Raw genomic sequence first — 14,018 nt, 5'->3', positions numbered from 1 at the left:
GGAAAGCCAAGGAGGGGTCACTATGAGTCGGGGCCAACTCGACGGCATATAACAACAACAACAACTGACGGGTTGCCATGGGTCAGAACTGACACAATGGCATCTGGTTTTATGGGTGTTAATGGCCAGAAGAACTAACAGATCTGTCCTGAAGAAGTGCAGCCGGAATGCTCCTTGGATGGGAGAATGGCCAAACTTTGTCTCACCTACTTGGTCATGTTGTCAAAAGGCATCATTCCCTGGAGAAGGATATCATGCTTAGTAAAGTGGAGGGTCAACAAAAAAGAGGAAGGCCCTCAATGAGATGGATTGACACAGTGGCTGCAGCGATGGGCTCAGGTACAGCAAGGATTGTGAGGCTGGCACAGGACCAGGCAGTGTTTCCTTATATTGTACATAGGGTCACTGTGAGTGGGACCTGACTCGGCACCTAACAACAACAAATGGCCCAGATTGGAGGAAGCCTGACAGTTCTTGTTGTTGTGAGTTGCTCTGAGTTGGCACTGACTCATGGTGATTTTATACATAATAGAATGAAATGTTGCTAGGTCCTGTGCCATCGTCATGGTTACTGGTATGTCTGCATCCATTGCTACTAATCAAGATGGCAGCTGTAGGGTAGCCCTTTTAATTAATCAGTGACTAACAGTTCTACTCTGACACACACAGGGTCACCATTAGTTGGAGCTGACTTGATGGCAACTGCTGGTGGTGGTGGTGGTTGTTATTAGATCTAAATAGCATTGGGAGTCTCTGGGTGGGGCAAAAGGTTAAAGCAATTGACTGCTAACCAAGAGACTGGAGGTTCAAGTTCACCCAGAGTCACCTCAGAAGAAAAGCCTGCTGATCCACTCCTGAAAATCAGCCAATAAAAAACACTATGGATTACAATGGTCTGATTCCCAACCAATCAAAGGGGCTAACAACAAAAAGCATTAATAAAGGTTCACTTAAGCTTCTTAGTAAGCTGACTTAGAGGAATAACGATGTCACTGTTTCCATAACTTTACTTTCTGTTCCGCACTCTGTCTCCACCTCTTCTTACCATTAATGGCAAAACATGGAAGTAAAAAAATCTTTTGAAGGTTAATATTGCGTTTTCATGGATCCTGTGATCTGGGGAGAGGGGTGTGGCCGCCATCTCTGGTCGCAGGCCGGAAGCTGGACCAACGAAGTGTGCAGGAAGGGTCTAAGCGAGTGCAGACAACGACCCTGTCAGCATCTGCCACGCACAGTCCCAACCAAACCCTGGACTGCGGCTGTTCCTCTTCCTTCCCGGACTCCCCATCTGGAACTTACGTCCGACCCTGCCAGTGCGGTAGGTTCGGGACCTTAGTGTCTTGTCCCGCGGAGCCGCCTCACTTTATCCCAGTTTCCATCATGAAAACAACTCAGCCCTTCGCGCTCCGCCACAATGGTGGAGTGTAGTACCAACGCCCTTCCCCTCTCCCTCTGGAAGCTCCGTCGCGCATGCGCATCCCGTTGGCAGTGCGCGAGGCGGCAAAGGTTCGGTAAGAAGGAAGGACAGCGGTTGGGCAATGATGAGCCACTCCCACCGGGTAAACGTCTCTGCGCATGCTCCGAGTGCTAGCTTCTGGTACTTTCCACGGCGTCTGTGTGCTCTCTGAGCTCAGTTCGCATCAGGACGTTGGAAGTAAATGTTGTGAGTTTGCTCTTGGAGAGTAGGTTGTAGACGCCATCTTTCGTTATAAACTTAGAAAGAAAGGCCTTCGTTGGGCCATTCTAATCCGTCTTGAGTGACCTGTCCACGGCCTGTGGTAAGTTTTCTGGTGTTGGGGTCGGCCCTGCACTTAATGCCAAGTATGGAGCCTGGAATAGTGCTGTCTTGGTGGAACTGGTTTGGAGGAGGGAGGGGGCATGTATTTTCATTGGATTCGCAGAGTCACAGCCTTTGGTGGGATTTTAAGTTTTAAGGGTTGTTTTTCGCAAGATCTTGCCGCGTCTGCGCGGTAGCTCGTCTTCGTGAGAGCGCCGGGTGGGGTCGTTTCCGGGAGGCGGGCGTCTAATCCGGGCGCGGTGACCCGTTTCCGGATTTCACCTTCCTTTTTTTTTTTTTTCTTTTTTGGTACTTAGGAACGACTTGAGGGTTTGAGAAGTGATTTTTCTCCAAGAAGTGGTTAAAGCCACAGGTGAGGATGTCTAACTACGTGAACGACATGTGGCCAGGCTCGCCGCAGGAGAAGGAGTCCCCCTCGACAGGACATTCCAGCCGCCTGTCGTCCTCGCGGTCCAGTAGTCGCTCCTCCAGAAGCTCTCGGTCCGGCATCAGCGTCTCGAGTCGGTCGTCGTCCCGCAGTCGGAGCCTGCCCCGGAGAAGGAACAGGTCTAGGTCTCGCTCCCGGAGACGCCACCAGCGGAAGTGCAGGCGCTACTCTCGGTCTTACTCGAGGAGCCGCTCGCGGTCCCGCAGCCGCCGCCGCAGGTACCGCGAGAAGCACTACGTCTCTTCCCGGAGGTATTACCGCTCTCCTTCTCGGCGCCGATCCCTGAGCAGGTCCCGCTCTCGGGGGAGGTCGTACTATAGGAGGGCTTACGCCCTCACGCGGGGCCGACGATACTATGGTTTTGGCCGCACGGTGTATCCGGAAGAACACAGAAATTGGAGAGAGCGATCCAGGACGCGGTCGCGGAGCAGAACTCCCTTTCGCTTAACTGAAAAAGGTGGGTAACTTACCGTTTGGCGTACAGGTTTTCACTTTTTCTGCATATGGCGACACTGTATGTGTAGGTTAGTGACCCAAAAAATTTTTGTGCAATTTCCGTTTATTGCTTTTGCACGAAATTTGTATTTTTGGGCAAAGTGGCGGGTTAGCTGATTATCGTTACAATGCTATCGGCCTGTTTTTAAATGGATAACGTTCATTCTTACCTGGATTAAAGGTGTATGGTGGCTGTTAAAGTGAGTTGCTCTGTGGAGGAAAGCCTTTGTACTTGTGGAGATTTTCAAATGTTAGTGATCTAAGGCATTTTCTACTGAGTGCTAAGAACGCTAACCATGATTTGATCATCGCTCTTCTGTCTTCATAGTCTTACGTATTTTTTCTTGTATACACTTTGTTATCTATACCTTTTTTGGGGGTTAGGGGGTGGGGGAGATGGGATTCTGAAATGGGAAAAAGACTTAAGTGAAAAACTAAGAAAATACAAGTGAACTAAACCTATTTCTAGGAGCTCTGGTAGCATAGTGCCTAAGGCACTTGACTGTTAACCAGAAGCCTGGCGGTTCAAACCCACCAGCCACTCCTTGGAAGGTTGGGCGATCTACTTCCATAGTGATACTGTCTTGGAAATCCAAGAAGGGGTTGCTATGAGTCGGGTCTGACTTGATGGCACATAACAAGACAACAACAATAAGCTTATATCTAAAAAAAAACAAGTTCAGGAATATAAACTGAAGAGAAAGCAAAAACTGTGAAGTTCATCCTTTAGTATGGAAATCTAATTGTTGATACCATTTAAGGGTGCTTTTTTTTTTTTTTTTTTCCTTTAAGCAATAGAGGTAGATTCTCGTTTTTGTGAATAAAGTTGTACTTTGTATGTGAAAATAAAATAAATATGTTCTTTCTAAAATTTGTGGTTCTGAGTTCTTTGGCGAATCAAAGAATTTCTTGCTTTTGTCTCTTGTAGATCGAATGGAGCTGTTAGAAATAGCAAAAGCCAATGCAGCGAAAGCTTTAGGAACAGCCAACCTTGACTTGCCAGCTAGTCTCAGAACTGTGCCTGTAGCTAAAGATACAAACTCTGGGACAGCTATAAAGCGAGAGGTAAGTAGTCCATGTTTATCTAAAGGAAATACTCTAAAACTATTACCAAGAAGTTCTGGTTAGCCATTTTTATGTGATTTACTTTATATTTCTCAGAAAGACTACCTTATATTATTTGTTAATTTCAAAATAGCGAATCTGAAAATACTAGAAATACTCATCTGTGAAAATGGAAGAGTTAGAAACTTTATATTTTGGTGATCGTCCATACCAGATAGGATGTTCCTAAAAGGCTGTGTTCCAGGAAACCCCACTTGGGACAAAAAATCCTGGTTTTCATCAGTGAGTGTTAGCTAAGTATGTCAAAAACAGCCAATCTAGTAGATAGACTCTCACACCTGGAAATGGAAGAGTAATGAACTTTATTTTGGCTTGACACACTACTAGTTATACACTGTTAATGTATTGTAACTGGTACTTGGTGATACCTATGTAGTTAGATATTTTTAAACTCGTACTCTTTACACAATATTTATCTGTGGCTTTCATTTGCAGCATATGTTCCCACAAAATCTGTACTCAACATACAGTATAGTTTACCTGCTTTATTTCTGTCTTATAGAAATCTTGAAAGTGGTCTCCAGACATTGATGAAGAAAATCTGTTGGTAATTGATACATGGGCTAAAGCATCAGAGGTTTAAATAATTTGAAGTTTACATTCACACATGAAACCTTAGCTTTTGGTTAGTAGATCATGTGCATGCTAGACTTTGGGTCAGGTACTATTTGGATAAGGTACTAAAAACTATTTTTAACTAAACGTCAGTATACTTTGTAATGGTGGGGCATCTGTGGTGTAGATGTCCCTTTCATAATATATGCAATATATTCCAGATGTTTTGAGAGATTACAGAAGAAGAGACCTGCTTCATGTGCAGATAAGTTTGCCGCCATTCTCCAGAAATACACAGGCTCTGCACTGGCAGATAACACTGTATTTATGTGAAATCCAAAGTTTAAAATTCATAATCTTGAAAGGCTTAAATTTCTGATTTATATTGAACTTTAGGGACTTTTTTTTTTTTTTTTTTAAATCGTAACTAAGTATTTTATAAAAATGATAAGTAAAATTATTAACATTAACCTCAGATGAGATGTGCTGTGTAAATGAGCCTACCATTGGGACTCTGGTATGGGTTGGTTTAGTATCACTAGTAGACAAATAAGAGTTTTAGTTGAGTTGCTTACTCACGTTGTGAGGTGCCATAGTTAGTTGAAGAAATAAATTAGAAACTAGGTATTATATGATTTTACTCTTAAGAGTTACTTGAATTTGGAATACAAGGATAAATTTATTTATTACTTACATTATGGCAAAGAATACTTTAATTAAGTTTGTCATTGTCAGTTTTGTTAAGGGGAAACCTCAACACTACTTTGTTGTTCAGGCTGATAGTTACATGATTAGAGCCAACTTGACTTGTGTATGCAACTGAATTTGTATACTACTTGTACACAGTACTTGTAAACCAAGGGCATACTTTAAAAAATATACTTTCCTTACCTGTCTAGCTGTCGGAAAAATTAACCAAAGATGGAACTAAAAGTCCCAGTGAAAAACCTTCCCAGCAAAGAAGCATAGCTTTTAGCTCTAATGTAGTAAGTACTATCTAAGCATTGGACATTCAAAAATAGGATTTTGAACATACTGGTATTACGTAGGTTTTCATTTCTGTTGGAAGACTTATCTTTTTGTCTCTGTGTTGATCATTTAGGGTCTCTTAAACCTCTTTGTAAATAGAGTTAATAGCTTTTATATTACTGTGCCACTTTACAAGTGACCAAAATAATCGGCTTCCATATCTGACATCCACATTGTTTTCAGTATTTTGCCATTCTTTTTATCCACTGTCCTTAATTCTTTAAATTGAAGTATTTTAACTCAGAATATTCCAAAATAACAGTATCAAGATCAGATAGGGGCTTAAAAAACAAAATACCAAGTGTTATGACACTTAACTATCATAATATCGCTCTTGTGTATCCAGTAGTTTTCTTTGTGGCATTACAGTTTGATCAAAGCAGATTATAAATGAGGTCTGCATTTTACATTTGGTTAATAGGGCTTACGTCTCACTCTTAGATGGAATTACTAAGCTTGTTAAACGTGTGTGTTTGGAAATTTAACTTTAAGGATTTGTTCTCTTGCAGAATTCTGTAGCAAAGCCAGTACTTGAGAAAGCAGCTGAAGCTACTTCCGAAGAGGCGACTTCAGGATCCCCGAAAGTAGATAAGAAAAAAAGTCCATATGAACTGTGGTTGCCTGTCTAAAAGAAGAAAACTAATGGCTGAGGTTGTCTGAAACTGCACTTTATTGAAAGTTTTTAGCATTATTCCACCCCTGTGAGCCATTTAGTGGTAACTTGCAGATAAAACTGCACCTGGAGATTTAAGTAAATATTTAAATATTAACATCTTAGGTTTGTCTTACAGATAAGAGATAGCACAAATGGACCAGGAGTTACAACCAGGTGGGAGTTTTGTGTGTATATATATGCTTGTAAATATTTTGTATAATTGGTTATGTAGAAGTGAAATTTTTTTAAGACAAACATGATAATTGAACATTGATCTGTGTTTGTGTTGTGCATATTTGTTAATAAATGCCATTTTTTAATTATTTTAGTCTCACTTTATTATGTATCTGGTGCTTAATGGGTTTTTGTTTAAATGGAGGCACGTCATTCATCACTTTAGCCTTGTTACTCCCAAGTGTGCTCCATTGACTACTGGAGCTTCACTGGCCACACTTTGAAGTTTATTATGAATGCTAAGACTCAAGTCCCCACCTCAGCCTGAATCAGAATCTGGACATTCAATGTTTAAAAAGTTCTCAATTAATTTGGATAAAAAATTAAAATTTGAAAGGCTTGACCTGAAACACTACTGGAGTAGTGTTATCCTGGAACAGTAATAATGGGTTTAGGGCAGGAACCTAAGCCAGAAAGAAGATGAAATGAAGTATCTCATTAAGCTGTAGAACCTGAGGTTCAGTTATATTTCTTTATTCTTAATGCATTTTAAAGGTTCCTAGTTATCAATTTGAAATTTTAGGGGAAAAAAATACCATTACAGTAACACTACACATGAGATCCATTCATCCTTTCCCAGAAGGACAAATGTTTTCAGTACACATATACACAAAAACCAAACTCATGTTATCGAGTCAATTCCGACTCGACGACCCCCTTTGGGTTTCCGAGGTAGTAAATCTTCACAGAAGTAGATTGCTCAATCTTCCTTCCTAGGTGTGGCTGGTGGGTTTGAACCACTAGCCTTTTGGTTAGCGGTCAGATGCCTTTTTAAGTATGCTGTTGTTACGTTGCTGTTATGTGCCGTCGAGTCGGACCCGACTCATACCATTTTTAAGTATAGGTATCTTTAATTCCCAGTTTTACTTTCCCCTTTGTCCACGTTTTGAACAGGCTCTTAATAAACTTAGGAAATGATGACATTTCCAGTACATAGGAACAAGTTAAAGAATATGAAGGGAAGAATATTAGAGGCTCAAAAAAATTTAGACAAATACCCAGGGAATAGAACAAAAAACAGTTGAGTGTCCACAGAAGCAGCTCTGAGTTCTTTGATAAAACCAGTATTTTTAAAAGGTAACCAGTGATGGTCCTGAAGTGGAACTTAACCAGGGTGTTCTTGATGTTACAGAAGTTCTTTAGGACAGTTGCTCTGAAGGATAGTTTGATTAAAAAAAAACAGTTGCTGCCGTGATTCTAACTCTTGGTGACACCCTTTTAGAAGCAGATTGAAGGTCTCTGCCAAGGCACCACTGGGTGGGCTTAAACACCAACGTTTAGGTTAGTAAATGAGCACAGACTGCTACCAAGAGAATACTTCCAATACAACTTACATCACCATCTTTAATCAGCCTGTCATTAGTTAAATCAGCTTTTATATGTATATACAGAGTATACAACTGTGCCCCACTTGATTGCAACCTTAGTTATGTTTTTATTCACAAGTAAGGCATACATAAATATATATATATATATATATAATATATATATATACACACACACATACATATTCCTGACTTTAGGTTTCCTGTCCTGTATTTTCATAATTAGTATTAAAACCATATGCTCCTAATTTTCAGTTATAGTTGAAATAAGCTTTTTTTCATGATCAGATTTTACATATATTTTAATAATACTTTGACCAAATATTTTCACTTGACTGTCCTCCAAAGGGTTTTTGAAATATGGCTGTTTCTTGGCAGTTTTACAAAATGCCACGTGAGCATCAGTCACTTACCTCATATGCTTCCCCTAGTAGCAGATAAATGTACTTGGGGTGTGGAGTAGAGCATGGGAAAGGCAAGCATCTGTAATTGCGATTTCTGGGGAGAGGTAGCTATTGCCACTACCATAGCTAGCTAGAAAAATTGTTACCCATTTAGCATGCTACCTCTGAAGACCTAAATTTCAATACGTGAAGTTGAAACGTATGATAAATTCCAGGATGATGATTGAACATCTTTGTAGGTAATAATTTTAAGCCTAGCAGATTTCATACATTAAACACATGCTTTAAACAGAAATACTAGATTTATTATATTAGAACAAGTGCATATAAGAAATAATGCATGAAAATTCATTTGTAGAAACTTAGAACGCTAATTTACATATTATATAGTCACAAAGACACAATTGTACCAAATGGTACAATTTGGCAGGGGCACTTTACTAGCCAACTTTCACCTTTCCATTCCTGAAGGAGATTAGACTGCCCTTCCTCTTTCCAGGTTTTGTTTAATTTCATCTGTATACTTTCCATGGAATCTTTCCGCTTGTTACATATGGTGTCCCTTCCATTAATGTAGTTGATATCTGCATTATCATCATGTCTCCAGCTATATCTGTCTTGTTTTTCAACTCTGTTAAGAGAAAGATAAAGAAAAGCTGCCTGCTTTTTTGGTTTTAGTAGCTAAGGACTGAAAGCATTATCTTTAGAAGTATGTTTAATGAGCTTTGTTGAATTTCAAATTAGTACTGTCAGGTGATCTAGACTGAAGATTGGGAAATAACCCAGGTTCATACTGAAACATGAGGGCAGTGCTACCTTATAGGTGGCATAGTCATTAAGTGCTCAGTTGCCAACTGAAATGTCAGTTTGAACCTACCAGCCACTCTGCAGGAGACAGATGTGGCAATCTGCCTCTGTAATGATTACAGCTTTGGAAACAATGGGGCAGTTCTACTTTGTTTTAGAGAAGTGCTCTGAATCAACTCGATGGTAATAGGTTTACGTTAACTACTTTGAAACACAATATTCATGTACAGTCAGTCCCCAGGTTATGAACTTCGGACTTTTGTATAACTGATAGGAATCAACCCCTATAAAACTTATATTAAAAATTCAAGGTACATAATGGTTTGTAGTAATGGGTGCTATTTTGTGACATGCATCAAAACGTTACTGCATTAAAGATGTTTTAGTGATCTGGAACTGTTTTAATGTTTTTTATGCATTATTGTTGTTGTTGTGTGCCGTCGAGTCGGCCCCGACTTATAGCGACCCCTCCTTGGGTTTCCGAGGCAGTATCACTACGGAAGTAGATTGCCCAACCTTCCTTCCGAGGAGTGGCTAGTGGGTTTGAACCACCAGCCTTCTGGTTAACAGTCAAGTGCCTTAGGCACTATGCTACCAGAGCTCCTTTTTTATGCATTGTTGTTGTTGTTGTGTGCCGTCGAGTCGGCCCCGACTCATAGCGACCCCTCCTTGGGTTTCCGAGGCAGTATCACTACGGAAGTAGATTGCCCCATCTTCCTTCCGAGGAGTGGCTGGTGGGTTTGAACCGCCAGCCTTCTGGTTAGCAGTCAAGTGCTTTAGCCACTATGCTACCAGAACATAGGAGGTACATAATATACTATGACAAATATTTGAACTATTCTTAGGTATGCATTTGACTTAAAGACAGAATTAGCAATGGAACTTGTTTGTAACCTGGGGACTGCTTATATATACTCAGTTACTTCTGCCTAATGGTGAATGGGACCATTCTTCAAACCAGTATTTTAAGTGTTCCTTAATTTCTACCCATTTGCTACACTTAAGGGCATAAAAATTAACTTTGTTAGACATGAAATCAGTGCTAAAACTTTTGCTGCTTAATAGCTTTTCTAAGCCTATGACCATCCTGTTAATTTCCTCTGTGGAAGGCACATGTGTTTCATGAAGAAGACTATTGGATGTTGGGTAGAACTCTTCTCCCCTGAAAAAGAACAAATTGATAAGTAATATTTTAAAGATCCTATGCTTTCGGAACTGGACAATGTTAAATGGTCAAAAATGGAAACACTTGGGATTACATTTTGATGTCAAGTAAAAAATTCAGATATGGAAGGCACTGAAGAAATCTGCAGTGCCCCACAGTGACTATGACTTAGCTCAACCAGTTTATGTACCTAACAAAGTTCACACAGTGGTGAGCTTGAATGAGAACCATGCTCTGTTCTACATGATTTACAGCTTTCTCCATTCTATTACACTATATTAAAACAGCCTTTTATGCATACTACCTGCCTTAGATAAACACAGAGTGAGATTGCAGTTTGGCATTGCTCGTTACACATGATAAATCCTCCTTTGCTAAGGGACACAGAAGCAACAATGATAACAGCTAATGCAAACATAGTGCTTACTGTGTGCCAAGAATTGTTTAAATGCATTGTGTGAGTTAGTTTATTTAACTTTTACAATAGCCAAATAAGGTATTTAAGTGCTACTGGTAGCATAGTGGCTAAGGCACTTGACTGCTAACCAGAAGGCTGGCAGTTCAAACCCACCAGCCACTCCTCGGAAGGAAGGGTTGGGCAATCTACTTCTGTAGTGATACTGCCTCGGAAACCCAAGGAGGGGTCACTATGAGTTGGGTCTGACTCGACGGCACATAACAACAACAGCAACATTCCCTGTAAAAGGAGCTCTGGTGATGCAGTGCCTAAGGCATTTGACTGCTAACCAGAAGGTTGGCAGTTCAAACCCACCAGCTATACTGTGGAAGGACATAGGGCAAAGATTTACTGCCTTGGAAACCAAATGAGGGTGGGAGTTGCTATAATTAAGAATGGACCCAATAGTAGTGGGTTTGATTTGGTGGTTTATTCCCTGTATACAAATGGGAAAGCTGAGGTGGAAAAACTGTGTGACACAGTAAGTGGTATGGCCAGGGTCTAAGGCCAGGCTGTAAAGCTCTAGAATCAGCATATGCAAGAGTGTGATGTTAAATCACATTGACTTACTGTTTTTTTTCTCAATCTCCCATATGATTCCGTGTTAGGTTTGATCTTGATCAACCTCTGATACTGGTGTAACTGAGCAGCAGCATAATCTAAAAATGAGAAACACAGACTGATTAGATTTTGAGGCATTATTAGACCTGTTCTTAAGTAATGATACACAGGACACTAACAAGAGTGATGGCTTGAAGAGGTGATAATCTGGGCTTTAATTTACCAGCTCACTGAAAGCAGCCTTATTTTGTACTTGTATTTTTCCTGGATTTAGACTCTAGAGGCTAGTCCATGAAGAAGTACAAGGGGCATACTCTTTAAAATAAGAAATACTAAAAGCATCACTGCTTATCTAATTTTGTTGTTAGGTGCTGTCGAGTCAGCTTCAACTCACAGCGACCCTGTGTACAACAGAACGAAACGCTGCCTGCTATGCTTGACCCCATTGTTGGAGCCAGTGTCAGTCCATCTCGTCGAGGGTCTTCCCCTACTCAGCAAGAGGCAGAGCTGAAGCCCAAGGTCAAGGGGCTTACACACAGCCCTTAGAGCTGGCACTGTGAACTCAGGCTTCTAGCCTCCTAACTGTAAGAGGATAAATCCCTGTTTGTTAAAACCATTCATTTGTAGTATTCCTGTCAGAGTGGCACTAGAGGATGAAAACAATGTCTGCCAAGAAAGGTTTGTTCATTTTTCTGGCAGTACATGATGTTTTCAATATTCTTGGCCAACACCATAGTTCACGCGCGTCTTTCTTACTCATCGTCCAGCTTTCACATGCATATGAGGCTTTTGAAAACTCTGTGACTTGAGCCAGGCACACCTTAGTCTTCAAAGTGACATCTTTGCTCTTTAACACTTTAAAGATGATTTACCCAGTGCAATATGTCATTTGATTTCTTGACTGCTGCTTCCATAGGCGTTGATTGTGGATACAAGTAAAATTAAATCCTTTACGACTTCAACCTTTTCTCCATTTACTATGATGTTTGTTTATTGGCCCAGTTGTGAGGATTTTGGTTTTCTTTAGGGTGAGGCATAATCCATGCTGAAAGCTCTAGTCTTTGAGTTTCATCAGTAGGTGCTTCAAGTCTTCTTCACTTTCAGCAAGCAAAGTTGCATATCACAGGTTGTTAATGAGTCTTCTTCCAGTCCTGATGTTGCATTCTTCTTTGTATAGTCCAGTTTGTCAGATTATTTGCTCAGCATACAGGTTGAGTAAGTATGGTGAAAGGATACAACCCTGGCACACCATTCCTGAGTTTAAACCACACAGTATCCCCTTGTTCTGTTTGAACGGCTGCCTCTTGGTGTACATATAGGTTCCACATGAACACAAGTGTTCTGAATTCCTATTCTTCGAACTGTCATCCATAATTTGTTATGATCCACAGAGTCAAATGCTTTTATATAGTTAATAAAACATAGGTAAACATCTTTCTGGTATTCTCTGCTTTCAGCAAAGATCCATCTGACATCAACAAAGCTATCCCTTATTCCACATCCTCTTCTGAATATGGCTTGAATATCTGGCAGAATTACAGCATCACTCTAATGCTTCATTAGAAACTGCAGAAGGGCAATACCCTTAATTCTATCATTGCTTTTTGACATCATTCAGAATACATATGTATTCTTTATATAATATTTCAAGTGAGTTAGTGTTCAATTTTTGGGTTTTTCTGGGCAATTAGATCTCAACCACATTCTCCTCACATACCCTTTTCTCCAGTTGCCCTCAGCTGCTTGCTGGACTCTTACCTGGTAAGGACTCATCCTTTGCAGTTGCTCCCTCTGCTTGGATACCTATGCCCCAATTGCTTTGTTTGTTTGCTAGTACCCTACTTACCTTTCAAGCCATTTAGTTGTCACCTCCTACATATTCCTGAAGTCCCCTAAAGACAGATTTTCTTTGCACTTCTGAGGCACTTTGTCCTCTAACATGGCACTTGCCAGGTCATGGAGTAATTAATTATTGGCTATGGATCTGCCTTTGGGAGCTCTGGTGGCATAGTGCTTAAGGCATTTGACTGCTAACCAGAAGGCTGGCAGTTCAAACCCACCAGTCACTCCTTGGAAGGAAGACTGGGCGATCTACTTCCTTAGAGATACTGCCTCGGAAACTCAAGGAAGGGTCGCTATGAGTTGAATTGACTGGACAGCAGTGAGGTTTTTTTTTTCAGTTGGGTCTGCCTTCTGTACTCAAAAAGAACCTTTTTTGTTCTTGTAAACCTAAACTATCTGGTTGGTTGTGGCACATGAGAAGCTATTGGGCTGTTTTTGGATGAATACATGATCAACCAACTCACTGTGTTATATTAGACAAATTCCTTCTCATCTCTAGTCTACAGTATCTCCATAAAAAGAAAGGTTTGATAGAATTATCTGGGCTTGGGTGTAGTGGGTGTGGGATAGGTTTCTTGAAAAATAGGTGTGTCTGGTACAGAAGTTGATTACATCAGACACTAGGACTGAGGCCTGAACACGTATATTTCTCCAAATGGTCTCAAAACAATTTCGATGTGCAGCTGGGTTGAGAACGACTGGGCTAGATCTTTCATTTCAGAGGATAATCCAGCTCTGTGGTCTGTAAGGCGAGCTGGTTCAGCTTCCTTGTCCCTCTACGAAGGCGTAGGGGCCTGGCCAAATGACAAGTCTGAACCGGCCTCTGGGACTATTCACCTGCTTCAGGTGCATCTCCCGGAATTTGCACAGTCTCTGCGTTTCTGAGCTGCCAGCTCCTCGGCCACAGTGAAGGCCTGATCCGTCTCCACGCTGTTTGTTCACAGGTACCTGAGGTTATGGTAACAGATTTCAAATGCGGCCAGCTCAGCTTCTACAGACTGGGCCCCGGCCCTCTACCTCAGATCTCAGTGTCTGTGTCTCCCTGCCTCAACATACATCGCCTCTGCGTCTTGGCCTGACCGCTTGTAAATTCCCCTTGCCCGTACCCTTAGGCAAGGGCCTATTACCTACATTTTCAG

General features: G+C 41.1%; 1 protein-coding gene across 1 annotated transcript; it reads left to right on the top strand.

The window, feature by feature from the left end:
* Window positions 1-2,156: 2,156 nt before the first annotated feature.
* Window positions 2,157-6,058, top strand: RSRP1 (arginine and serine rich protein 1). The gene is made up of 4 exons (XM_042780279.1): window positions 2,157-2,682; window positions 3,649-3,785; window positions 5,300-5,386; window positions 5,939-6,058. The coding sequence occupies exons 1-4, from the start codon at window positions 2,157-2,159 to the stop codon at window positions 6,056-6,058; spliced, it is 870 nt and encodes a 289-aa protein (XP_042636213.1).
* Window positions 6,059-14,018: the final 7,960 nt, after the last annotated feature.

This window comes from Orycteropus afer, unplaced genomic scaffold (assembly GCF_000298275.1).
Source record: "Orycteropus afer afer isolate SDZICR_OR568_19922 unplaced genomic scaffold, OryAfe1.0 scaffold00031, whole genome shotgun sequence".
Taxonomy (NCBI): Eukaryota; Metazoa; Chordata; class Mammalia; order Tubulidentata; family Orycteropodidae; genus Orycteropus; species Orycteropus afer.
This window is presented reverse-complemented; position numbering and strand designations above follow the sequence as displayed.

Bases quoted from the DNA above. Each gene is read 5' to 3' on its own strand.
- RSRP1 (XM_042780279.1), top strand. From the start codon at position 2,157: ATGTCTAACTACGTGAACGACATGTGGCCAGGCTCGCCGCAGGAGAAG. The intron at 2,683-3,648 runs GTGGGTAACTTA...TGTCTCTTGTAG, and splicing joins CTTTCGCTTAACTGAAAAAG to ATCGAATGGAGCTGTTAGAA. The intron at 5,387-5,938 runs GTAAGTACTATC...GTTCTCTTGCAG, and splicing joins TAGCTTTTAGCTCTAATGTA to AATTCTGTAGCAAAGCCAGT.